The sequence below is a fragment of the Vigna radiata genome, unplaced genomic scaffold, assembly GCF_000741045.1.
Source record: "Vigna radiata var. radiata cultivar VC1973A unplaced genomic scaffold, Vradiata_ver6 scaffold_83, whole genome shotgun sequence".
In the NCBI taxonomy this organism is placed as follows: domain Eukaryota; kingdom Viridiplantae; phylum Streptophyta; class Magnoliopsida; order Fabales; family Fabaceae; genus Vigna; species Vigna radiata.
Window position 1 is genome coordinate 253,698 of NW_014543268.1, and position 26,615 is coordinate 280,312.

Consider the following 26,615-nt stretch of genomic DNA (forward strand, 5'->3'; position numbering starts at 1 on the left):
AAATTTTAAATTAAATTAGACTATTATTAAATTTAAAATAAAATTTAAAAAATTTATAAAAAAATTGTATAGATTTTAAAGTCTATTAAAATGGTATAGGATGACTATAATAAGAGAGAGAAAAAATTAGAAGGGTGTAGGTTGACTTTAATAAGAAAGAGAAAAAGTTAGAAAGGTGCAGAATAACTTTATGAAGAAAGAGAAAATATTAAAATAATATTAACTAAGGTTAAAATGGTAATTTTTGGAGGTGCATGATGAAAGCTTGGAGGTGGAGGATGAAACACCCATTTGGATCACACTTTCATGGGCTGAACAAGCCTACTGAGTCCAAGATGCTTATAATATTAGAAAAAAAAAATTATTATTTTCTGTCAAAACCTTGTTAATTTTCATATTTCTATATTCATGAATTTGATCATAAAATTTTGAAAATATTTTAACAAGTTTATTGTATTTCGTATAAAATTTACTGATTGACATTACATTTTTATTTTAAGATATAACATAATTCAGATGAATAAACTAAAAAAAAAAAAAATCAAAATGTTAGTTTTTTTATTAAGCGTAGAAAAAGAAAAAATGCTTATGTAAAATTTTCCCTAAAACTCGTATATAAACAAATTAAATCACATCTCCACCTTTTTACCCTCTCAAAGCATAATCAAAGTTTGATATAAGCTCTGCACTCTTTCTTCTTCCCTTGAATGGTAAAACAATACATCAAATTGCTGTCACTGTAATATGTCGTAATCAAACTGAAAATATGCAAGGACGAGATCAACTCAATCATCCTCTTCTCATCAAACGCATTTGATGAATAGTTCAACAGATTTTTTTTTATACGTATAAAACGGATTTACTGCATGTATTTTTTACTTTCCCTCTCTCTCTCTCTCTCTCTCTCCTTTTACTTATATCTTAACAAGAACATGAAGATAAGTTCTTCATCTCACTAATTTCCAATTCAGCAGCTGATATAACATCCAGTTTTGATCCATGAAGAGTGGGAAAATTGTTGTGACGTGTGGACTTCCCTCTACCACTTTCCAATGACCTTTTCGAGACGACCCTATGAATCTGTTCCAGAAGCTTGAAAAAGGCAGTCTCCACATTCTCACCACTGAGAGCTGAAGTCTCAGAGAAAAAGAGGCCCTGATCCTCTGCAAACTCCACTGCATCTTCTGCATGCACCACTCTTTGCTCCACAAGGTCTCCTTTGTTCCCAATCAGCATTATCACAACGGAGCTGTCTGCTTGTGCTCGCAGTTCGTCAACCCACCTAGCCACATGATCAAACGACTGTCTTTTAGTTATGTCGTACACCACCATCGCTCCTAATGCACCTCTGTAGTATGCACTTGTCACTGCCCTGTACCTGTACCACACCATACACAGTAGATTACATAAAAACAAAAAATACCCCATTTTAACATAAGGATTTTACTTCACCCCGACACAAAATTGTGAAAAATGATCCAACTTTCAGCAAGTTTTTATCTGTACATAGCTTAATGTGAACAAAATCAAACATGAGAGAGAGAAGGTGAACCTTTCTTGGCCAGCAGTATCCCAGATCTGGGCCTTGATAACTTTGTCATTGATTGTAACAGTTCTGGTCTGGAACTCAACTCCAATGGTGGACTTCGAGTCAAAGCAAAATTCGTTCTTTGCAAACCTTGAGAGCATTTGACTCTTTCCCACTGCCGAGTCCCCTATCACCACCACCTTAAACACATAATCTATTTTCTCATGCATATTCTCTCTCACTCTCTCACTCTCAACGCCATTCATTTCCTGATTCATTTTCTTCCCAAGATCACCAAGAGCTTCAAATCAAGTTTAAGCAACCAACTTTCTTCTTGCCCTTGCTCAAACTAGCCTCTAAAACATCGGTTCAATCTTTCCTATTGGTCGTGGAGGTAAGTAGGAGAAAGCAAAGAATATGGAAAAGGAAGGAAAGAAAAAAATCAAATGAACAAGACCAGAGTGCAATCAACGGCAGCAAAGGAAGGAAATGGGTAAAGTAATGGCCCAGTCTCTGTCTCCCTTTAATGCTTTACCAAATTGAATGCACTATACCAAATATAATAATATTTACATGACAATATTGTGGGGGCATTATTACCTTCTGTAATATATGTAATACATGCAGCAGTTTGGCAATAAATTGAAAATAAGATACAGACAATTGTTAAAAAATTTCTAGAAGTTGTGATGCTTGGGAAAGGGATTGAGAATCACAGGTAATTTAATGACTGGTTGATGAAATGTCTGGTTCATATTCAGTGATCTTAATGTCTGTTGCAAGCATACACATGCCTTCTTTTAACGATTTTTTTTGCAGATTTTATATCTGTCAAATGACTCCAAATCTTAATTATGACTAAGATATTTGTTTTCATCATTAAAACGAATGCACAAGTACTTCTAATTAAATCAAACATAGTTCCTAACTTGGATATAATGTTATCTGAATTTCCTTAGCTGTTATGCAGGTTCTTCAATTAACAAAGGGATCTGAATTGATGTTTTCTACTTGCTTATCCCATTGGTATTGTTGTCTAGTGTTTCCCATTTTGACTAGAGATGCATAGGCTCTTAATGCAAAACTTAAAAATGAAACTCATCTGAAAGAAGAAATTAAGAATGTTAAAACATCAAAACATGAAAACTTAATTTATCTTATTATTTTACTTCTTTTATAAAATAGGTATCATAGAAAAGACATCTACACGGGACCATAGTGTAAATTTATAATATGAGCATGCATGGCCTACCATTTGTTCTTAAAGGCCCATCGCAGTGAGCACATCACGGTAACGAACGAAATTAAACATTCTAAAAATCCATTGTAGGGACTGCAATAACATCCAGGTTGGGACTTTATGCACCGACAGAACTGGTATAGTACAAACAATATAATTTCTTCTTGTAAAATGTAACAGTGAAGTTGCATCAGCCATGATGCAGTAACAGTGATTGTTGGACAATTGTTGCATTAATCACAGGTTTTTTAACCGTGGATACCGATAAACAAACCAAAGAAGCTATTGTTTAGTATTTTTATATAAGTCCATGACATAAAAAAGAAGCAAAAGATGAATATCACGGAAACAATCTCCTTCACCAATGGTCATTTATTGCAGCGGCATCTAATCAAACAAGATGATGGCACGTAAATTCCTCTCGGTTGTTTGAGGGTAATTATCCCATCCAATCCAGCAACAGATGTCGTATCGGCATCAAAGATATATAGAACCATAATAGGTCTTATTTCAAAACACATTTTTCTTAATTGGTTCCTATGATAAAATTTCAAAATATTTTTAGGAAATGTTGTTAAAAAAATCTTGTAGTATGCAAAAGACACTTTTAGGCATTAAAGAATATCTTATCGTATGTGATATTTTATTGAGATTTTAATAGAATACAAAATAATCATATGATACTTAAAATCATATGAACTTCCATTATTTATTTGGATTATTAGACTTCTGTAAATTTTGTATGACTTGTTATCTTAATAATAAGATATGAGTGATAAAATTCTTCTCATCATATTATAAAATTTTAAAAAGGTGTATTACAGACAGAAAATATATATATATATATATATATATATATATATATATATTTATAAAACCATAGAAAAAAGAAACAAAACAAAAAATAACCAAGTCATTTACAAGTATCAAGTATAAGTAATTCAGTTTACAAGAAAAAATAATGTGTATAAAATAATTTCATTTTAACATAGTTTTCCCATTTATTCAGACTTTTCTCAACATTAACACATGGCAGAGGTTGAGTAATTTTTTCTCACTTTAAACACTTTCTTCATTTAAATAGTTATTGTATGTTCTTGTTATGAATCATTGAATCAACTTCTAAGTTATTCAAAGCAAAAATAAGTTTATATATATATATATATATTACAATTAAAAAAACAAATAATAAGAAAAGTCGTGTCATGTATTAGAATTCATTAATTCATATATTATTGATAGAATGTTTACAGAAATCCTTATTTTAATAATAATTTTCAATTAAATATAAAGGTTTATATTGAACTGGTATTTATTTTTTATTTTTTTTTACTTTAGTTATTGTAATACTAAAATAATATATTTAATGCTTTTAAAAATGAAAATGTCATTATTGTTACTATTCAGTTCGTTGTGAATATTAGTAATTGAATGCATATATAATAATATATTATATTGATGCGTCAATTTCTCATAACTAGCGAACTTTTTAAAAATATAAACCTTTCTTTGAAAAGGTTTGTGAGAATTTTTCAATTAAAAATCTTGTTAACAAAAGATATTAATTAGGTTTGGTAAATGTCCTTTTTTTGACCAATATGTACATATGTTCGTCATGTTTTTTGTTATGTTTTCTTTCAATGGGCCAACATTTTCTAGACAAGTAGGGTAGTAATGAAATTTGGATATTTTGTTGGATTTTTTTTACTTTTTTTTTCTGTATGTTCAAAATACATTGATAGACATTGTATTTTGTGTTTTAAAATATATTAAATATGTGTGAAATAATAAATATAATTATATAATTAATAAATAGTGATATATCTTAAATAGTTCTGTATTATAGTATTATAATGGCTCCATACTAAGGTTGAATAAGTCAGATTTAATGATACAAATACAATTATATCTTTAATGTAAATACACACTATTCACATGTATGCTCTACTGGTTCTGTGACTACAGTGAGATTCCATAATAATGAAAAATGAATGTTATGATTGTGGTGAGGTTTCATGTTGACTAAGGACGGAGGTTGTAATTGAAGTTGAATAATAGAATAATCGATTCTAAAGAGAAAGAGAATTTATTCTCATTGACACTAGAACCAATTTTACATATCTTTATTGAATTACCAAAAATAATTTTGTTGAATAAAGTTGATTTCTATTAATAAAATTCAATAATTATTTGTTTCAAAATCATGAAATTGTGAATATGTTAAAATGTGTTAATATTCATCTTAAAATTCAAATTATTTTTTATTAAATGAGACTTAAATATATAATTTATTTAATAGGAATTAGCAGGAAATGAAATGGAAAGTTGAACTTGCTCTACCACCCACAAAACTGCATCTTAATGGGCTGGAGGAAGTTTCTTCTGGCACCTTCATCAATTTCTCCCTCGGTTCCACATAAATAAAATTTCATTTTTTTTTTATTGAGTAATCTGAAAATAAAAGATGAGTTCTACAAGTCAAAAAATGACTTCTAAAAAAATTGAAGAGGATTAAAAATTAATTTTCATATATACTATTCATAAGTCATTTTATATTTACCACAAAAATATTTAATATCTAAACATTTTTTTTAGTATGTTACTAAATATATTATATTTTTTATTTATTATAATATTTTTTTCTTAAATTTCATTCGTTAAAATATCTTTTATAAAATAAATTTAATTCATCTAAATATCATTTTATAATATTTTTAAATTTAAGAATAATCAGGTAATTTTACTTTTTTATCCTTCAATTTTTTAAACAACATGCATTTTATCATTAAATTCGTCCACTTATTCTTCATCTTAAAAAATAAACGCATTAAGATATTTTAATATTTGAATGACCTCTTAATAGTATATTAAGTAATCCTTGTCTTATTTTGGTGTTGATCAAACTTATTAAAGTATTTCAAGATTATTTCATTTTATATTGACTATTATTATGCAATATAAAATAGTATTTTTAAGATTAAATCATTCATATAATATAATGCACATAAGTATCTATTTAAAAGTTATTGTAATTTTTGTATATTTAGAAATGTCAATGAGTACCCATATATGTTTATAAAAAATTACAAACATGACAAATATTTTGTACTTTTTGAACTATTAAACATTGCAAATATCATTATAATTTGTGGATTAAAAAATTACAAAAATAGTCTTTAAACTATTTTTATTATTTTGTACTAAGGTAAATTTCGGGTAGACAAATTTTCACGTACAATATTATTGCTTTGAACATGACAAAATTTCACGTACAATATTATTAATAAATTATAATTGTGGGTTTTTCTTCTGTTAACTTAATTTTGTGATTTCTTTATTGTATTTATTTAATTTCTTTATGAGTATTTATAGGGAACCTCCATTATACCCTTGATTGTAGGAAAGATATTAATGAAAATTTCATATTGCAGAGAATCCTAAGAATATGAATGTGATAGATTTATATATAGGGTATTGGATGAGTAAAACACCTTCTAGTACAACTCCTATTTAACTAAATGTAAAAGAAAAATCTTTGTTTGTTCTGAAAAAAAAAATTATTCTAAAAAGTTAAAAAAATAGCATATTATGATGGATAAAAATTATAAGTTAAATATATTATAACATATTTTCGTATATCAGTCATAATATAAAACGTGGTGACAAACTTATAAATAAGTTTAAAACTTATTATTACGGAATTATCATCATCTGACATAAGGTTGAAATTTTTTTTAATGTATTATGACTGATTTTTAGAAACAAGTGATAATATCTCTCTCATTTTCCCATTTCCCTCGCAGTCCCGCTACCTCACTCCTAATTTCTCTCCATTCTCCTGTTCTTCTGCCAGAGCATTTTCTTCTTAAGGAGCTCACCATCAACCGTAAGCTCTGTTTCTCTTCACAGATTCGTCATCTTATTTCATATTTCTTCATTGCCTCAGCCTATTCAACAACAAATTTCCTCTTTCACTGATTATTTTCATTTCATTCTAGGGTTTCGTCATCCTTTCACCATTTTCTTAAAGTTTCACCGATTAAATCCTCTTTTGCTCCGTTTAAAAGCTTTTCCTTCGATTGAAAACTTTTTTCCACCGTTCAATCTCATTTTCAAATCGATTAATTAATTCATTTTGAGTTTCCTCCCTTTCTAGGGTTCCTTCGGTCTAGATTAGGATTCATACTCTATTTAAGATTTCTGTGAGTCCTATCTCTGATTAGGATTCCTCGTTATTGTATTGACCCTGCTTTGTGTTTCTGTTGTGTTGTTTCTCTCTTGTTCATATAATGTTGAAGTTCTATTAGCTTGTGCTGACAATGTTGTTGGACTTGTATTTCTCTATTGCCATTCAAATATAAAAGTGTGAATTCACACTTTTATTTCTCTTTCTAAAATTACATATCTTCACTCTTAGGAGTAACACAAAGCTTAAGAAAAGTCAAGAATAATTATTTCTATAAGCAATTATCTTTAATTTTAACCACCTAAAATCATATATTTCCATAGTTAAGATTTTAACATATCCTGATTGCAAATGCATAGTTTATTGGGAAATTGAAATTTTAACTTCCTATATTTTGGGAACATGGCTTCCTCCAACACTAAATAAATTTTTCATTGATTGCATTATTAATTTTTATTTAATAGTTTTATGTTAAACTTGTCTATTAAATTGCATTTTTATATAGATCATATATGAAAAATATATATAATATTAGTTTAAAATTAATTAATACTGTATTTACACACATTAAACCTAGTCAAATATGTGTTTCTTTCCACACAAAAAACTGTAAATATTTATAGTTGTTAAACTTTTACAATATTTAACTTTAACTATATAATTGAAATCTAACTACTACATCAATTAAAATTAGATTATGCATAAAAATGTTCATCAAGTAATAATAAAAGTAGTCAAATTTTGATTTATCATAAGCTCTTTATTTTTCTACCCATGCTCAATGTATATCAAAACAAAAGATGGTATTCCTAGTTTATTAAAGTTTAATAAAAGTAGTAAAATTTTAAAAATTATTTTCTTTCTATTTTATAATTTTGATAAATTTTAAGTAATACGAGAAAATGTGTTATATAAAATACATTCTGAACAGTCAGCAGTATAAAAGTCTTTACGATAACATTGAAGAAAAAAATGAAGTAGTTAAAAAATTATAAATAATTATATTAAAATTTAAAGAAAATGAAATATAAAATTAAATTATAGCAATATCTATCATTAAATAAGAAAGTCATGATCCATATTTAAAAAAAAAAAGTCAAAACTTTTATAATAAAATGTATTAAATTTTTCTGTATGTTAAATTGCTATAGCTTCTATGTAATGTACCAATGTATATGTGAAAAGTGAGTTTTTTTGGGTGGAATTTAATTTTCAAAAGATCCATGAATCTGCTGCAACATCCATTGTATTGCATCGTGTTATATCCATTAATTCCAAAAAAGATGACACCTTTTACTAAATAGAATTATGGAACATTGAAATTGTGAGTTAGGTCAACCTCAATACCATTAGTATGTGTTCCTTTGTGAGACCAAGTGGCGAAAACTTATCCTCTGCTTACCTTCTTCTCTTTTCCTAAACAATAAAACCTAAAAACTTGTCTGTCTGAAACCCTCTTTCCATGGATACTCTCTCATCATCGGTTTCAAGCCTTAAAGTTCCTCCTTTCCCATCTTCGCCAACCCTAACAAATCGCGATTTTTTTCCCTTCAAAGCAACCCCTTCACGACCACAACAACCCCATCATGTTTTCTCCACTTCCACACCCACTTTTCTCCCCAAAACCAAATCTTTCTCCCACAAATCTTCCCCTTCGCTTCCTTTCTCCCTCTCACCCCTCAAACCCAGACCCTCATCTTCCATATGCAACTCAAATCCCGCCACTGGCTATGCAGCAGCTCTCGTGGACGTCGCCCAAAATACCCATTCCCTTCACTCTGTACACAGGGATGTTGAGAGGCTATTGAAACTGCTGCAAAGTGTGAAGTTTCAGTCACCCGCGGTTGAGGAGGGAAACTTTCACAGGCACGTGGTGGCGTTGCTGAAGATGCTACTGAAGAGGAACAGGGTGGGGATTGTGAAGGAGGTGCTGCAAGAGTTCGAGAGGATCTACGACGAGCTTTGTGGAACTCAAATGGTGCTGGTTTCATCGAAGAGTAAGATGGGAAAAGATGAGCTTTTTGGGATTGCTGAAAGCGTACACCAGTTGAGTGGGGCGGTGAGAGTGAAGGTCAGAAACTTAGTTCAGGAGGGTGTGCCCTCTTTTGCTGACTGAAGTGAAAATCTCAAATTCTTCATTTCATCGATGAAATTTATAGTTGGTTTCATGTAAGCATGCATCAATCGAATAAGAACACTTTATCTTCCCCGGATTTCTGAATTTCTTTTTCCACATTACTTGCCAAAAGCAACAACGCTGCCATCGAAAAATTGTTCATACTCTAAATGCCATTTCCATGATTTACAAAATCGAACTAAGATACAATTCTTCGTTGATTTCATTATTTGGAGGAACAATCAAATGAGGGATAAATTTATTTGCAATTTTTGGCTAGGATTGTTTACAAAATGTTCGTTTGCAGCGACAGCTATGAATTGAATAAGAACCCCAAAAACAAAATAAATAGTCAATTCCGTTGCCGGGACTTGAACCCGGGTCTCTCGGGTGAGAGCCGAGTATCCTAACCAACTAGACTACAACGGATTATTGAAGATATTGTTGATAAAAATCAAAATAATATATATTCTATATCAAACACTTCCCAACTTACATGATTATAAATAATAAAAATAATCTATTTAGCTTTTGAAACTGTAGTAACAAATGAAATTAAATTATAAAATAGTTCTACAAATGGTTCATTATCCAGTTTTAAAAATATAATGAATTGTTAAATTACCTTTAAAAATAGAAAGAATGAATTATTTATAAAACACTATAAATAGGTTGAATTTCTTAGAACATTCTTCAACAACACATTCATTTAAAACTCACTCTGTTAGTAATATATATTTTTTAAATATACTTTTTACTCATTATTTCTGTAATTAATAAAAGAATTTCTGTGTATATTGCGTCAAATTATCTTTCCTCCTTTATACACTTAATTATTTTCTTAATTACGGACCAGTTTTAATTTAGACATACCCTCCCACCATAACATAAATAATTTATTATAAATGTAAAACATAATTTACATATTTAAAAACATGAGTTTAAATATAGACATTTGTTATAATTTGATTTCTTCTCCATGTCAAAAAGGAACTTCCGTTGCCGGGACTTGAACCTGGGTCTTTCGGGTGAGAGCCGAATATCCTGACCAACTAGACTACAACGGATTGCTGAGATTTATACTTATAAATAATTAATAGCTCATTTTTCTTAGAGCATTCTTCGATTACATTCATTGATACCAACAAATTCATTCAAACTTCACTCTCTTAGTTATATGCTTTTTAAAAATATATACTTTTTACACATTATTTCTGTAATTGATAAAAGTCATTGTGTCTATATTTTACAAATTATCTTCATACTTTGTATACTTAATAATTGCTTTCTTAATTACGGACCAGTTTGAATTTAAAAAACACCTTCTTGTCATAACATAAATTATTTATTATAAATGTAAACAAAATAAAATATTTAAAAATATGTTTATTTACTATCGATTTTAATGTAAGAAAATTTAAGTTATTATTATGCGCACATAAACAGTTAATTCACATGCTAAAATAATGAAATTCTAACCTAGCTAGTGTGATGCCTGAGTTTGAATTAAACAATGGAACGTATTTTCTTATTGACATTTAAAAATTAGTTTAGGAGTCGGTATACTATAATAATCCCCTTTGTTTATACAACTAATTCTTTTAAATAATTTTCTTTACATTTTAATTAAACATATCTTAGTTTAATATATTTTATCATTAAAAAATAGTTTTCTATTAAAAAAAGTGGGTCCTAATTATCTTTTTCGTTAAAAGGCTTTTTCTTTCATTTCTTCTCCTGATACAGTGACACAATACAGAGACCATTGACTTGATTTGTTCACTTAATACCAATTATACTTCATCACGTTTCACTTTCCTTTTGTTACTACTGAATTCATATCCTGATCTAATTTACAAGTTTACAACATCACTCAAACGTAAGAAAAGTCTTTTTAAAAATATTTTTTTAATAATTTTTTGACAACGTATATATAATAATTTGTGATGGATCTGTTTTAAATATTTTTTTAAATATAAATTCAAATAGATCAATAAAATAATAATAAATATTATATTATAAAAAAATTATCAAAAAATATTATCAAAATATTATTATCCCTCAAATATTCAAACGTAATCTACGTATATTTTTATAATTGATCTAATATTATTCCAAAAATCAATAATAATAATTATTAATACGAATATAAACAAGTCAATGACAAGTAGATTTTGTTAAAATATTACAGAATATCTGAGTGTTAAATGAGTTTATTTAACTTGCATGATACAGCCATCAGACAAAAATAACTTACAATTGATTGCAGAAGGATGGAGTTTAAGTTGATGATTTGGTGAGATGTTGTTGAAGTGCCTTGTGAAGCCAAGCTTCGGCTTCTTCCATGATCCCAGGGCTAAGCCTGAGCATAAGGATGCAAAACTCAGTCTCATTGAGCTTCCCATCCCCATCAAGATCGCCCTGTCCGACCATGGCCTCTGCTTCCTCTTTGCTCATCCCATTCATACCCAATAGAGCCGAATTCCTCATCAGACTCTCACCACTGATCAAACTCGTTTCCGGGTCGGCAAGAAGCTTGAAACCTCCACACAACTCAGACACAAAGGTCTCCACACCCAGCTTCTCTGCCATCACTGGCAACATGTCCTCGAACACTTCTTCCACCATGCTCTCTTTCTCTCTCGCGGATTGGTTGCTTTCCATTATTTTTGGATGGAGGAAGAAAATGACTTTGGAAGACTCGTTCTTTACAGTGATGTTAATATTTTCCCCATCGAGTTTCAAGACCTGACGTCTTCAGCCAAGAAAATTTGTATTTGTAGAATATTGTTAGGTATGTTTTTTGGATTCTGAATTTGTTAAAAGATATTTTGAGGCACGTGGATGAAAATTTAAAAATTAAAATTAAGAAATACTTTGAGTGGCATTCCACGAAGCTTCGCTTAGTCTTTGTGGTTCTGAGTCAATTTGCACAATTTCTGTTGGCTTCTATCGTGTATCTGGCTTATCTGTCAATGGGTCATCATCGTGATTTATTTGCTGCCTTTCTTTTGTCCTTTTGCCACCACGCCTCCTATATCACCATATATTTCTTTTATCACATGTTAAATCACATAAGACTTTTTATGTTTTCTTATATTATTTTTACTCACTAAAAAAATATAAGTTCTAACAAAATCATATTACACATTATTACGAATTTTTATGTTTTAGTTATATCAACACTCGAAAGTTCATTTATAGTTTATTATAAGACAAAACATGGGGACCATGATAAAAATTATAATTTTTAAAACTTATTATATATATTATTAAAAAATCTAAATAAATACATAGGATCAAACATTAAATCATCGTCATGATTCTTTATTAAGCAAAATTAAATTAACTAACTTATTAGTATAATGATTTTTCTAAAAAAAACATAAAAAACTTTATATTGAACATGTTTACAAAACTAATACATTGACATTATTTTCCTGTAAGAATTAAAAAACCATTAATGATCCAAAAAGCATATATACTAATAGTTTTAAACACAAATAATATATATATATATATATATATATTATTTCTATAATAATTGTGTAAGACTAAGAAATATATCTTTCTTTAGTTACTTTTTTTTTTTTTCTGACTTGTGATCTTCTTGCTCCCAATTTTTCAAGTATGAATGGAGAGGGAGAGTACCTACAAAGGCACTATAACACTTAAGTCAATCATATTGCTTGTGTATTATTGTGACAACAATTACGAATAAGACTCATATTGCTTGTGTATTATTATGACAACAATTACGAATAAGATATGTTTACCTAAACATTTAACGTATTTATAGGCTTCGCCATCGTTTAACCCCTTAATTATTCATTAATACGATATCTCTTTGTGCAATGTAATTATGTTAATCACCAATAAGTATCATATACTTGTTTTTGATATAGTCATTAAATATATTAAATAACCATTAATAATTACTTGATCTGACTAATCACACTGAATGACCGATTCGTGTAACGCTAACGCTCATTATTACTCCTTCATACTGTCAATATAACTTAGGATAATACATATATTATATATAAAAGTCCACTCTTTAACAACTTTTAAATAATCAAAGTTTTATCTGATGACCAATTATCTAATTAAATCAAGTTTTTCTTATTCACACGTATTATAAAAGCAAAAGTATAAGTTATAATATATGTATATTCATATTCTTAAAATAAAATAATTATTAAACATTATAATTAAAATATTATAAAAATAAAGTAATGTTCTTTTAAAAAATATTCATTTCTATTTATGAGATATTGGAAAAAAATGAGGAGGAGCTGTAGAGGAATGGGAGTGATGCATCTTATCTAAAAGCAAATCATATACGAGGGTAATTTAAAAGAAAAAAAAGTTTAATAAGAAACTATGTATTATATATGGAAAATGAAATTATGTATAATAAATGAAGAATCCATATAGATGAAATATTTATTAATTTCATTAATAATTACTCTTTTTAGAAAAATATTTATTTATTTTACTAAAAGAATTACCTTTATCATTATCTTTTTCCATCACTGGCTGTTTTTTCTTTTATTAGGAATGATAGAAGAAAAAAACAAAAAAAAAAGCATGGGATTCATAGATCAGTCCTGTGTTTTCTTCTTGTTTTCAGTCACTGAGAGTGGAAGGTGTTGAAGGTAGTGGGAATGGAGAGGGAAAGGGGAAAGAGACGGTGGAGAATGAAACAGAAGGAGGACTTGGTTTCCCTTCTGCGGAAATCATGGTACCATTTGAGGTTGTCGATCCGACACCCCTCTCGGGTTCCAACCTGGGATGCCATTGTCCTCACTGCCGCTAGCCCCGAACAAGCTCAATTGTACAACTGGCAACTGGAGCGGGCCAAGCGCATGGGTCGGATCTCCCCGACCACCGTCACCCTCGCCGTGCCCGACCCTCTCGGCTGCCGGATCGGATCCGGCGCCGCCACTCTTAATGCCATCCACGCTCTCGCCCTCCACTACTGTCACTCACAATCACCGACAAATGGCAATGGAAGTGTCGATGCAGTTTCTGTTTTGGCGAAGAAGCACGTATTGTTGCTCCATGCTGGAGGTGATTCAAAACGGGTGCCGTGGGCAAACCCTATGGGGAAAGTGTTCTTGCCTCTTCCTTATTTAGCTGCTGATGACCCTGATGGCCCCGTTCCCCTCCTCTTTGACCATATTCTAGCGATTGCTTCTTGTGCAAGACAAGCTTTTGGAAATGAAGGTTATTCATCACTTCATATACTATATACATATGGAACAGCTCTTGTCGGGGCTTATTTGGAATAGTTTTATGTACATGCTTGAATTTCAGTTCTCGTAGGTACTTTAATTTCAAAGGCAGCCCTCGTCTTAATTTTATTCATCGTAATTAAAAAAAGTTAAGTTTTTTGCGTGTGATGTGATTAAACATGACCAAAAAGTGTTTTAAGACGCTCAGACAGTTAACTTACAGAGTTCTTTCAATCCTCATAGGTGGAATGTTAACTATGACTGGTGATGTTCTCCCATGTTTTGATGCATCCCTCGTGACTCTTCCTATGGATACTTCCTGTATCATCACTGTTCCCATCACCCTTGATGTTGCTGCAAACCATGGAGTAATAGTTGCGGCTGAAACTGAGCATTCAACTGAAAATTATGCAATTAGTTTAGTTGATAATCTCCTACAGAAACCTTCTGTAGATGAGTTAGTTAAAAGTAAGGCAATTCTTGCTGATGGTAGAACACTTCTTGATACTGGAATAATAACAGTTAGAGGTAAGGCGTGGTTGGAGCTTGTTACACTTGCATCTTCCTGTCAGCAGATGATTTCAGAGCTCCTAAAGATAAAAAAAGAGGTATACGAAGTTGTTTGTTTAGTTTTAGAGATGGAAAAGAAAACAGTAGAAAGTAATGGATAATGAATTCTTTGTTTTGCATGTATACGCAGGGATGCATGATACTAAGATATTTGAGAAATAAATTTATTTACTTAACAAAAATACTTGGGGATATTTTTTTTGTGCTTTACAATTTTTTTATTCTTTTTTGCATTATAATTGAACCATTTTGTTTTATTTGTTAAGGTCGATAATGCCATTCAATTTAAGTAGAGATATAATTACGCGGGACTTAATATCTGTTGTAAAGGATTCTTTGCAAATCTGTATATGTATGGACTAATTGGAATGAATATTTGGGAGGATCATGCAAGTGGTAACCTCCTCACGTTTTTTTCTTACATTATGCAACAGGAGCCAATAACTGAGCATTATTGGCTACTTCTTTTCATACACTGATTTCTGTTTTCCAAAACAAATTATAATTTTGTAAATGTTATAAATACACCAGGGATCTTTCTATTCATTCCAGTGTCAATCATATCTTTGTCTAGTTTGGTCTGAGTGCTCCTAGAAGTTTCTATTTTAGTCTTCGACTGCATATTCCTACAACTACAAGCTCACCTGAGATACCTATTCCTTGGGTCATTGTCTTGGTTAATTTATTCTAGAGTTGTGACTCAAGGATCTTAAAACTTGTTTGGTAAAATGTGAAGGTAAGTTATACAAATGCATTGTTGTCGAGAGATCTCTGTTAATCCTTTTACGTAACAATATTGCTTTTTCTTGGAAATTCGGACTAGTGGTAGGTCCTACTGCAGTTACTTTGGTTCAACGCTATGCTATAATGCTAGGTTTTAAAATTTAACAAATTTTACTTAATGATTATTTATATATTTTTCCCATTTGGATAGTTTGGTTATCGAACGTTTTTGTCTTTCTGGATTCATTGCTATTCATTTTGTTAATGTTTCTTCAAATGAGAAGTACATTACAATTGACAGAATTAATTTATAGAGTTGTTTGAATATCTTGGACATCTGTGCAAGAAGCACTTGGTGTTCTAATTCATTTGAAGATCAATGGAGGTATTTTATCTAAGAAAATTATTTATTGTATAGATGAGTTTATATGAAGATCTGGTTGCTGCCTGGGTACCTGCAAAGCATGAGTGGCTAAGAAAGCGTCCTTTGGGTGAAGAACTAGTCAATAAATTGGGAAACAGGAAGATGTTCAGCTACTGTGCCTGTATGTCTTTGTCTTTGTCTGTGTTTCTCCTCTTATCTATCTGCACTGAAACTTATTTTTCTATTACAGATGATTTGTTGTTCTTGCATTTTGGAACCTCAAATGAAGTTTTAGATCATCTCAGTGGTGTTGGTTCAGAACTTGTTGGTAGAAGACATCTGTGTTCTATTCCAGCAACCACTGCATCTGACATTACAGCATCTGCTATTATTCTTTCTAGTAAAATTGCACCCGGTGTGTCAATCGGAGAAGATTCTCTCATATATGATTCTTCAATTTCTGGTGAAATACATATTGGCTCCTTGTGTATAGTGGTTGGTGTCAATATACCTGTTGACAACCTTGTAAGTATTGACAATTCAATGAAGTTCATGCTTCCAGATCGTCATTGTCTTTGGGAGGTTCCATTGATTGGAAATAGGGAGCGAGTTCTAGTATATTGTGGCCTTCATGATAACCCCAAAAGTTCACTCTCTAAAGATGGTACATTTTGTGGGAAACCCTGGAAGAAAATTTTACACGATTTGGGTATAGATGAAAGTGACTTATGGGGGTCTGAAGGCCCTGATGAAAAATATTTATGGAATTCAAAAATATTCCCCATACTTCCGTATGTTCAAATGATGAAGGTCGCAATGTGGTTGATGGGATTAGCCAATGAAAAGAGTGAATCCATGCTTCCTTTGTGGAAACATTCTCGGCGCATCAGTTTGGAAGAATTGCATAGATCTATCGATTTTTCAACCATATGCATAGATTCTAGTAATCATCAAGCTGATCTTGCAGCGGGAATTGCAAATGCTTGCATCAGCTATGGAATGCTGGGACGCAATTTGTCACAATTGTGTGAAGAAATTCTTCAAAAAGAGGGTTCTGGAATTGAAACATGTAAGGATTTCCTAGCTATGTGCCCCATAGTTCGGGAGCAAAACTCTAATATACTTCCCAAAAGTCGGGCATACCAGGTGCAAGTTGATCTTCTTCGTGCTTGCAATGAAGAAGAGACAGCTCGTGAGTTGGAGCCCAAAGTTTGGGCTGCTGTTGCTGACGAAACTGCTTCAGCAGTAAGATATGGGTTCAAAGGTACATGTTTTAATCATGTCCCAAGATGCAATACACAAAACAAGTTTGCAAACAGTTTAGTGCATATATCTTGCAATCAATTTTTTTGGAGGGAGAATAGGGAGGAATCTTTGAACAATTTGATGACTTAACTTTTGTTCAATTTAACAGAAAAGTACACACGATTCATCTAATGATTTTTAAACATAGATAAGCTGTCTAGATAAATGATTATGAGAATGCAATATTAGATTATATTAAACAGGCTAGTTTTAACTTTTAAGGCACAATATATTGCAAAATTTCTTTTCAACGATATTGTTTATTGGCACACTTAGTATAACTATAAAACTGTAAACTACCTGTTGGTTTCAAAATAACCAATGGAAATGTAAAGTATCGTGATTATTTTTATGAAATTAATATACAAAGGCTAAGGCTACTGAACGCCCAGTTTTTATGCGAAGATCAATTAATGTAGTGTTAGGAATTTAACTTCTATGCGCAATTCATGGTGAGTAATATTAATTTCTCAAAGTGTTTTCTCTCTGTATATTATTGTTACCTCTCAAAATACTGGAATAGAGTATCTATAAGAGTGATTAATTCTATTCAGTATCATTTGATGGCAAAAGATTGGTAACAACTTTTAAGTGAGTCTTTGCACTATTTGTAATATCACACTCTCCGTGACTTTATATATGTGTATGAAATTATGAATAACAAGACAGTTACTTACTTCTTAATTCATGCAACAAAATCAGAAGTATGAAGTTTTCTGAAGCTAAAATCTGTCTTTTCTGCAGAACATTTATCAGAGTCTCCTGGTAGCTGTTCAGGTCAGGAATTCCAGAATAACAATCACAATGGCTGCATTCATCAGCCTTTCCATCCTAGAAAGGTAAAAGTAGAGTTACCAGTTCGTGTAGATTTTGTTGGGGGTTGGAGTGATACTCCTCCATGGAGCATTGAACGTGCTGGATGTGTTTTGAATATGGCAATAAGCTTGGACGGTTCTTTACCAATTGGCACCATCATAGAGACAACTGAAACAGAAGGAATATTAATTACCGATGATGCAGATAATCAGTTGTTTGTTGAAGATTATACGACTATTTGTGCACCATTTTATGGAGATGATCCATTTCGGTTGGTCAAATCTGCATTACTTGTGACTGGAATTATTCATGATAACATTCTTGTAGATATGGGCTTGCACATCAAAACATGGGCCAATGTTCCCCGTGGCAGCGGATTGGGTACTTCTAGTATCTTGGCTGCTACAGTGGTGAAAGGCCTTCTGCAGATAATTGATGGGGATGACAGCACTGAGAATGTTGCTAGACTTGTTTTGGTGTTGGAGCAACTTATGGGTACAGGAGGTGGTTGGCAGGACCAGATCGGAGGTCTGTACCCTGGGATTAAATGTACTTCAAGCTTTCCAGGAATTCCTTTGAGGCTTCAAGTTGTTCCCCTGTTGGCTTCCCCTCAGTTAATTTCCGAGCTGCAGCAACGACTTCTTGTGGTATTTACTGGTCAAGTAAGTAAACAGTTTGTTTGTGTAAATATACATTTGGTATTCCTACAAAGAGATCTCTGCATCAAAGAGACTCTTTTCAGTGTTATTTGTCATCTGATATTACCTATAAGCTTGTGGTAAGCTGATCTAACGATCTTTGGGTAACCGTGTTTCTTTGGGTAGCATACAGGAAATCATTTGTACGTGGGATATGTTATTTTTTTGCTTTGTTTCCTTTTACAAACAACAGCAAAGCCTTGTCACAAAATGTTCAAATTTTTGAGTTTTGTAATTTTGTTGCTGGTGCTGTACTTCATTTAATTCAATAACTTCTATAATTAACTTTGATTTCTATTGCACGTTGAACTGCTTTTTGTAGGTTCGACTTGCACGTAAGGTATTGCAGAAGGTGGTTATTAGATATCTTCGCCGTGATAATCTTCTTGTATCAAGCATCAAACGCTTGGTTGAACTGGCAAAGATTGGGAGAGAAGCTTTGATGAACTGTGACTTAGATGAACTTGGTGATATCATGCTAGAAGCTTGGAGATTGCATCAGGAACTCGACCCTTACTGCAGCAACGAGTATGTTGATCGTCTGTTTTCGTTTTCCTCTCCGTACTGCTGTGGCTACAAGCTGGTTGGAGCTGGTGGTGGGGGCTTTGCTCTGTTGCTTGCCAAGGATGTACAGTGTGCCAAGGAACTGAGACACAGGCTAGAACATGAAAAACATTTTGACGTGAAAATATATGATTGGCAGATATTCCTATAATACATGGTATGACTACCGATACTTTGTTAGTTTTACAGTTGTATTGTTTTCTATCAAATTTATTTTTCCATTCTTTGTATATTCTGCCCTAGATATTGAATCAGTGTCCATTATCCCGAGGATGATTATATCTCTTAATTTATTCCAGCTTACTGAATAAGATTTTTAAGGAATTAATTAGTATATTTTGTTTATAATATCAAATGTTTATTTTTTTTCTTGCTAGCTCTCTCTCTATTGAGATGAATGGTCAATGAAAGGTGAGGTGCCAATGGATATGGTCTCTCTCTCTCATCACTCTGCTACCTTCTCTTCAATCATTAAGGAATTATAAAAGCAAGAGCTGTGATTTCAGATTATAACAGTTTGAAAATCCATGGAAAATCATACTGGACATATAAATAACCACTAATAGACATACCAATTGAGCCTACTCAATGATTCTGCTGCACACTAAAGAGTGAGAGAGAACGTGATAATCATTTTCATCTTTGCCATTTATTCATCATTTCTTTACAAAAGCAGTGGCGTGAAAAAGAAGGGTGATAAGAAATGGTGAAAAGGGGGGCAAGGGTATCACTTGTTCATATGGCAAAGAATCCAAAGTCGCATGGATTGCTTTTCTGCAGAAACTTCTTCGCTTTTTCTTCTCTGCCATGTGACCCAACATGTAAAATTCGATACTTTATTGCAATACGGATACATCAATCAAACTGCATAAAATATAATCAGTAATACATTTTAAAATGCTAATACATATTCATAATTTTAACTATTGGTATAAATTGTTTATGAATAAAATTTATATAAAAGGATAATAAATCTGATTAAAATATAAATTTAAACACTTATTAAGTATTAACATAGTACTTATCATCTATTTCAATACATATATACATAATAAAATAGTAAGATTCTTATCTCGCGTAAAAGCTATACATAAATTGGATTGAAACTTCTTATAACTGTTATGAAATTCGCGTAATACTTCTCAATCTATTTTTAAGAATACATTAGTATCTATTTTTAATAAGCTTGTGTTATTTCTTTTTGGATAACTTGGTAGGTTCAGTGTGGATGTAATGAAAAAACTTGGCAACTAATATAAAATGGTGCCACTCTAGCAAGTTGGTGTGCTGCAAAATTTGCTTGCTCCCTAACAAAATAATCTCAAAGTTTGGAAAAAACTAAGTTTCTCCATACATATATTTATGAATATGCCCAGTAAAGATTCGGAGTGATATTTGTTATTTGTTAGATATATTATTTTATTTTCTACAAAATCATTTATTAATATTTAGTCTCACATTGTATTAATGTTTAAAGATAAAATTAATTTAAAATATATAAGTAAATACAAATATAGTTTTATAAACTAATTTTTTAGAATTAAACTAAACTTAAAATTTATTTCTTAACTGTTTGTGTAATAAAAACTTTCCAAGAATCTCTCTTCCTATTTTTTATAAATGTTTTTGCCAGTAAACATTTATCCACGCCTTGTCTTTAATGAAGTTCTACAGAACCTTCTTCTTCCTCTCAATTTCGTGCCCAAACACTTTTAGACAAGATAATGTTAATGGCTTATTTAGTTTACAAGCTCATTTTAGCATCATAATGCCATATTAATGGCTTATTATGAAGCTTTTCGTATTAATTAAGACAAGATATTGTTAACCCTGTTACTCTTGATCTCGTTTTCCTTCATAAACATAAAATTATCCTTTACCCACTTTTATACCATTAAGATCCCTACATGCTTTAGCTTTCTTTATGAGAGTGGTTAGAACTTCTCGAGCAAGGATGAAAAGATAAGGGAACAGGTCTCTATAGGAATCACGAGATAGAGAACCTCGCAGACTAAATGCACATGAAAATCCATTTTTGACATAACACCTTTGATGTACACTGATTCTATATGTTCCTAAATTTTAGTCTTTTCAAAATATTCATGAATTCTTTATAGACAGACACGGAGTACATGCATGGTAACGGATATATATATATTTTAATTGAAGAAAACAATTTAAAAATAAATATTTAAAATATAAATCCAAATAAAAAATAAAATTTTAAAATAGAATTCAAATAAAATTACATTTCAAACTACTAGCAAATAAAAAAATTCTAAGAAATTATAACAAAACATAAATGTTTACGTTGTGTATTACGTTAATAGTATAATACCTAGACACCATTGTCCACGCCGGGTCAACTGTTAGGAGAAGAGTCCAAAACCAAAAACTAGCCAAAGATCCATCATTATTAATCACCATCCGTCCATTCATAGTCCATGATGATGATGATGATGATGATCATCGTCGTCGTGGCTATCGGTATGTGCCACAGAAACAACCCTTTAACAAAGGTTGACATTTGGATTGGGTGAGAGTAGTTGATGAGAAGGTTACCATCGATTGCCACACACATTCCAATTCCACACGCAATTACGTTTGGTTTTCAGTTAATTTTCAGAACAACAATTAAATAATATTCTTGCTGTTGAATAATTAGGATTAGTGTGGGGCCAAGTCTAATATAATAAGAAAATTGGCACTCTTTCTTTCTGCTCTGCTATGCTACAACCACTGAAGCTTGGAGCGGTGTTACGGTGACAGTGGCGAGTTTTAGAGTGAGAGTGAGAAATGGGTCTGATTTCTAACAGAGTGGAGAGACATGAGATCAAGCCTGGCGACCATATCTACACGTACAGAGCTGTTTTTACTTATTCTCATCATGGTCTTTCTCAATCTCTCTTTTTCCTCTCAAAATTAAATTTCATTTTTTTATTTGTCGATTTTATTCTATTTATTTGCAATGTGATTTCTTTGATCTAGCTTTCAGCAATTGGGTTTTCTGCATCGCCTCCTGCATTTTGTAGTTTTTTGTTTGCCCTTTTTCTGTTTGAGAAAAATATGTGTGATGTGTTTGCAGAATTGCAAGTGGGTCGATAGTGATGTTGTTGTTGAAGGAACCCCGACCCCCGCCACGGGGAAAACGTTTGTTTCTGCTTTGTCAATTCAATTTGGGTTTCGTGATTTGTAAGAAAAAATTGTTCTTTTTTGACTTTCGATTGATGGGTGTTAAGAGAATTTTTTTCCCCTCTTCTTTCAATGTGTAAGTTTTTGTGTGATGTTCGCTGGGTCCCGTGACCCTTTTGTTTCCCCGACTCGTCTTTGTGTCCATGACGTTGATTTTGGTTCCTTTACCCGCTGGTGGCTGGAACTGGACTCATTTTATTTGTGCATGTGCTGCTATCATTGCCACAATGAGCATGCTTTGTTTAGCTTTATGTTTAGGAGGCAATGCAATAATTTGGTAACATTCAACATGGTGTCAAAATGGCATTTTAAAGCAGAATGTGTATGGGATGGTCATATGAAATGTGAGCAAATTAATTATGAATTTATTTTTGCTGGATTAGGAGTTGTCTAAGGTTCAATTGATAAACATTAAGTATTCTCTGCACACAGTTGTAAGCAGAGGCATGTAGATAGAATATTTTTGTTCTTTTTTTCCTTGTTAAAGCGTGGATGCAAAGCCCTCAATTAAACTAAACTTTCTTGCCCCTAGATGTAAATCAGACTTTATTTGTTTGAAATTCAACATAATTACTTGTGACTATGAGTGAAATGATCAGTTGCAGATGTTCATATGGACTGATTGACGAGTATGGAGCGAGTATCATTAAGATTCCACTTAAAGTAATGTAACTTAGTACCTTTGGAAGAGAATTTTTGTCATGGAACAAATACTGTGCCTCTGTCATGATAGTAACACTGCTACTGTAGAAATCATCTTTACAATTTCTGGAAATAAGTTTATAGTTCAATGAAAGCCATCTAGTGGTTTTGGACAATGGGAGTTCTGTTTCCGGGGTCATGAATCTCTGCATAGAAGACTGTTGATTGTGGCACCACGGAATTAGAATTTTAAGTCACTTAGTTGTCTTTATTTACTTATTTTCATAACATTATAGGTGGGTTAACTCCGCCATCAGTGTGGTCTTTTTCTGTTCTTACTAATGTCAGTAGCTGTGTTTATTATATAGAAGTTATGGTATCATTATGTTAGCAGGGTATAGAGGAAAAGCTTTTTTCTCTGCCAAATGCTTGGATTATTTTGTGAAATATCAAGTGTTTGTTTGTGAGGCTCTTTTTATGGAGTTATATCACCCATTGTAAGTTTTCAAGGTAGATGATGCAGGCAAATGGCTAGGGGATTTATCATGCCATGAAGATGAATACATTTTTTTTCTTACTACTCAAGGATCAATTTCTATATTATGAGCGATGCGAATTATATTAGCCATCTAATTTTTTAATGTTAGTACTATCTGTTTTCCCTTCTCAAATTTATAACACATTTCTTTTACACTGTCTCGGTGTATGCTGCATGCTACGGGTCAATTATACTTTAGCTTTTTAGCTTTAGTTGCTAAGACCTCCTTGCTTATTTAATCCTTGCTACATCCATGATGAAGAATATCTGTTATTGTTTGATTTTGTTAGTTTGAAGGCAAATTTCTACTGTTTGCTCTCCAGTTTGTCAGAATCTGATGTGAGATTCTGCTGCTTTGTAGTATCAACCTTTTCCTGCAGCTTACCGCTTATTCAAATTGATTTGATCAAGATATATGACATCTAACTAAATTCAGATGTATATTGAATCAAGCTTAAATTTAACTTAGAGAATCAAAATACCATGAAATACCATGCAGGCATTTTTGTTGGGGGAAGCAAGGTTGTACATTTCAGACCTGAAAGAAACTTAAAGTCAATTGCTGAGACATCATCAAACTTGGATGATCCAACATCCAACCCATGTCCAACCTTTCCTGACTGTGGATTCAGACAGCCAAACAGTGGCGTAGTTCTTTCTTGCTTGGACTGCTTTCTTCGAAATGGATCTCTTTACTGTTTTGAGTATGAAGTTTCACCATCTGTTTTCCTCACCAAAATAAGAGGTGGCACATGCACTACTGCATCATCTGATCCATCAGAAACTGTTATCCATCGAGCAATGTATCTTCTTCAAAACGGCTTTGGTAATTATGATGTTTTTAAGAACAACTGTGAGGATTTTGCCCTGTACTGCAAAACAGGTCTTTTGATACAAGATAGGCAAGGGGTTGGAAGAAGTGGCCAAGCTTCTTCTATCATTGGTGCCCCATTGGCTGCAATGATTTCTTCTCCCCTCAAGTTACTAATGCCAAGTCCTGTTGGTGTTGCTACTGTAACAGCAGGAATGTACTGCATGAGCAGATATGCAACTGACATTGGTGTCAGAAGTGATGTGATTAAGGTTCCGGTCGAAGATTTGGCTGTGAACCTTGGATGGAATTGTCCTGAGGAGGAGGTCGCTGAAAATGAAACTTCAGACGGACAGATCATTACCAGATGATTTAGCATTGCACTTCAAACGAAACTGCTTCGTGTCTCACTGTTACTTGATACACCAGTTCATAGCAGATGTGTCTTCATGCATGTTACATCTTCTGTAAGACAAGAGTCAATGGTTTCTTTCTCATTCCTTGCCGTCATTGGTGTCTGTCTAGTTATTCAAGTTGTGCATGGGATGAAATTGCAATAATATTAATTACAATAGTAATAACTATAATCTGATGTGTTCCTTTGGATAATTTTTCTCTTGATTGCCCATAATGCAACATTTACCTACAATAGTGATTGAACCATCGTCTGCAACATAGAAAATCGCATTGGACTATAAGCTATGTTGCTAATCGTGCTTTTGACGCATTAAGTGTTTCTTCACAATGAAGATATTCATTATTTTTTATGATATATGGTAACACAGTTTTGGGTTGAAAGTTGATCATGTTTAATTTATCCAGATAGAAGGCAGCTTTTACTATACACCGCAGCACAATTCCAAATTGCTCCATATACATAATTAACAGTAAAAAAAGGTGTTGGTAGGAAATATGTGTAACAGTTATAGTCGGGGATATTTAAAAACTTTAAATTAAAATATTTGCAGAATATCTGAGTTTCCACTTAGTATATGGGCATCACCGACACCTCTCACAAGACTTTGTCACTGTTTGCTGAAAACGATGTTAAGTCAAAGAAAGCAGAAAGTGACAGGATGGAAAATGAAATGCACTAATCCATTATATGTAGGGAGTAATGTAAGATGGTGCAGAATTTTTTAAAATATAAAGGATAATTTTGACCAAATAATTATATTAGTCATACGTGAAAAATTAAATTGTATCCATTAATTAATTTTTGTTTTTTTTAACAATTTTGAGATTAAACCGTTTACTATTAAAAGTTGACTGTGTTCTTATATTTTTTTTAATGATCCCGATTAAGACCTAAGAATAAACTATTTTAACTTATTCAAAAGTGTTTTTTTTTTTTTCAGATTTTAGTAGAGTGAGTGCTTTAAAAGCCATCTGCATTTCAAAAATTATATTTTTCAAAAATTATATTTTAAGAAAGTTTATGTTTTGAAACGATAAATATTTCTTTTTGAAATTGTGATGTATATTTACTTTATATATACTTGTTTAAACTTTGTGTGCATGTATTTTTAAATATTTTTTCATTTTAATTTCTAAAATTGAAGTTAATTTGATTCATAAAGGATATAATTAGATGCTAAAAATATTTAAAAAGAATAAATAATTGATGAAATTATTATAAAAAAAAACAAAAATTTTGGAGTTATTAAATTATGAACATATAAAATGAAAAAAAAAAAGTTTTAAAATGATAAAAATAACTAAATTATAAAGATAAAAAGAGATCTGAGTTAGAGAAGTATTATCAAATATAACAAATAAATTTTAGTAAAAATTTGAATCTATATTTGAAAATACAACAAACAGCACATTAACACATAAAATATAGATAATTTGTAGTAAAAATTTTAACCCAAAGGAGGAAGTACAACCAATCCTAAAATATAAATAATTTGTAGTAAAATTTTTAATCTAAATTTCAAAAAAAAAATGATGAAAGTAAAACTTAAGTAGGTGACAATTTTACACAATTTCAAACAAATAAATTAATAATATTATTATTAAGGATAAAATAGGAAAAATGAAAGTATATGTATCTTCTCCATATATATACTGACAGAAATACAA

General features: G+C 31.5%; 5 protein-coding genes and 2 non-coding genes across 8 annotated transcripts; 3 read left to right on the plus strand and 4 right to left on the minus strand.

The window, feature by feature from the left end:
• Positions 1-575: 575 nt before the first annotated feature.
• Positions 576-2,081, minus strand: LOC106754153 (ras-related protein RABA3). The gene is made up of 2 exons (XM_014636137.2): positions 1,553-2,081; positions 576-1,378 (listed from the first exon to the last, which is right to left on the minus strand). Exons 1-2 carry the CDS (start codon positions 1,804-1,806, stop codon positions 922-924), a joined length of 711 nt encoding a protein of 236 aa, XP_014491623.1. The 5' UTR covers positions 1,807-2,081; the 3' UTR covers positions 576-921.
• Positions 2,082-8,306: 6,225 nt separating this feature from the next.
• On the plus strand, positions 8,307-9,167 carry LOC106754064 (ATP synthase delta chain, chloroplastic). Its single transcript, XM_014636007.2, has one exon. The coding sequence runs from the start codon at positions 8,417-8,419 to the stop codon at positions 9,068-9,070; it is 654 nt and encodes a 217-aa protein (XP_014491493.1). The 5' UTR covers positions 8,307-8,416; the 3' UTR covers positions 9,071-9,167.
• A 259-nt stretch (positions 9,168-9,426) lies between these two features.
• Positions 9,427-9,499, minus strand: TRNAE-CUC. Its single transcript has one exon. It is a non-coding gene; the product is annotated as a tRNA-Glu (tRNA).
• Positions 9,500-10,064: 565 nt separating this feature from the next.
• On the minus strand, positions 10,065-10,137 carry TRNAE-CUC. Its single transcript has one exon. It is a non-coding gene; the product is annotated as a tRNA-Glu (tRNA).
• Positions 10,138-11,210: 1,073 nt separating this feature from the next.
• On the minus strand, positions 11,211-11,869 carry LOC106754087 (calcium-binding protein KIC). The gene has a single exon (XM_014636038.2). It carries the CDS (start codon positions 11,732-11,734, stop codon positions 11,351-11,353), a length of 384 nt encoding a protein of 127 aa, XP_014491524.1. The 5' UTR covers positions 11,735-11,869; the 3' UTR covers positions 11,211-11,350.
• A 1,766-nt stretch (positions 11,870-13,635) lies between these two features.
• Positions 13,636-20,220, plus strand: LOC106754135 (bifunctional fucokinase/fucose pyrophosphorylase). 2 transcript variants are annotated; one of them, XM_022777791.1, is made up of 7 exons: positions 13,636-14,299; positions 14,551-14,915; positions 16,019-16,145; positions 16,215-17,228; positions 18,014-18,747; positions 19,106-19,504; positions 19,725-20,220. In XM_022777791.1, exons 1-6 carry the CDS (start codon positions 13,738-13,740, stop codon positions 19,496-19,498), a joined length of 3,195 nt encoding a protein of 1,064 aa, XP_022633512.1. In that variant the 5' UTR covers positions 13,636-13,737; the 3' UTR covers positions 19,499-19,504; positions 19,725-20,220. The 2 variants fall into 2 exon arrangements, with proteins under 2 accessions (XP_022633512.1, XP_014491598.1); XM_014636112.2 differs by lacking the exon at positions 19,725-20,220 and having other exon boundaries at positions 19,106-19,681.
• A 1,523-nt stretch (positions 20,221-21,743) lies between these two features.
• LOC106754164 lies at positions 21,744-25,139 on the plus strand. The gene is made up of 2 exons (XM_014636152.2): positions 21,744-22,237; positions 24,219-25,139. Exons 1-2 carry the CDS (start codon positions 22,144-22,146, stop codon positions 24,899-24,901), a joined length of 777 nt encoding a protein of 258 aa, XP_014491638.1. The 5' UTR covers positions 21,744-22,143; the 3' UTR covers positions 24,902-25,139.
• The last annotated feature ends 1,476 nt before the right edge of the window (positions 25,140-26,615 follow it).

Bases quoted from the DNA above. Each gene is read 5' to 3' on its own strand.
- LOC106754153 (XM_014636137.2), bottom strand. From the start codon at position 1,806: ATGAATCAGGAAATGAATGGCGTTGAGAGTGAGAGAGTGAGAGAGAAT. The intron at 1,379-1,552 runs GTTCACCTTCTC...GGTGTGGTACAG, and splicing joins GATACTGCTGGCCAAGAAAG to GTACAGGGCAGTGACAAGTG.
- LOC106754064 (XM_014636007.2), top strand. From the start codon at position 8,417: ATGGATACTCTCTCATCATCGGTTTCAAGCCTTAAAGTTCCTCCTTTC.
- LOC106754135 (XM_022777791.1), top strand. From the start codon at position 13,738: ATGGAGAGGGAAAGGGGAAAGAGACGGTGGAGAATGAAACAGAAGGAG. The intron at 16,146-16,214 runs GTATGTCTTTGT...TTTCTATTACAG, and splicing joins GATGTTCAGCTACTGTGCCT to ATGATTTGTTGTTCTTGCAT. The intron at 18,748-19,105 runs GTAAGTAAACAG...TGCTTTTTGTAG, and splicing joins TTGTGGTATTTACTGGTCAA to GTTCGACTTGCACGTAAGGT.
- LOC106754164 (XM_014636152.2), top strand. From the start codon at position 22,144: ATGGGTCTGATTTCTAACAGAGTGGAGAGACATGAGATCAAGCCTGGC. The intron at 22,238-24,218 runs GTCTTTCTCAAT...AATACCATGCAG, and splicing joins TTTTACTTATTCTCATCATG to GCATTTTTGTTGGGGGAAGC.
- LOC106754087 (XM_014636038.2), bottom strand. From the start codon at position 11,734: ATGGAAAGCAACCAATCCGCGAGAGAGAAAGAGAGCATGGTGGAAGAA.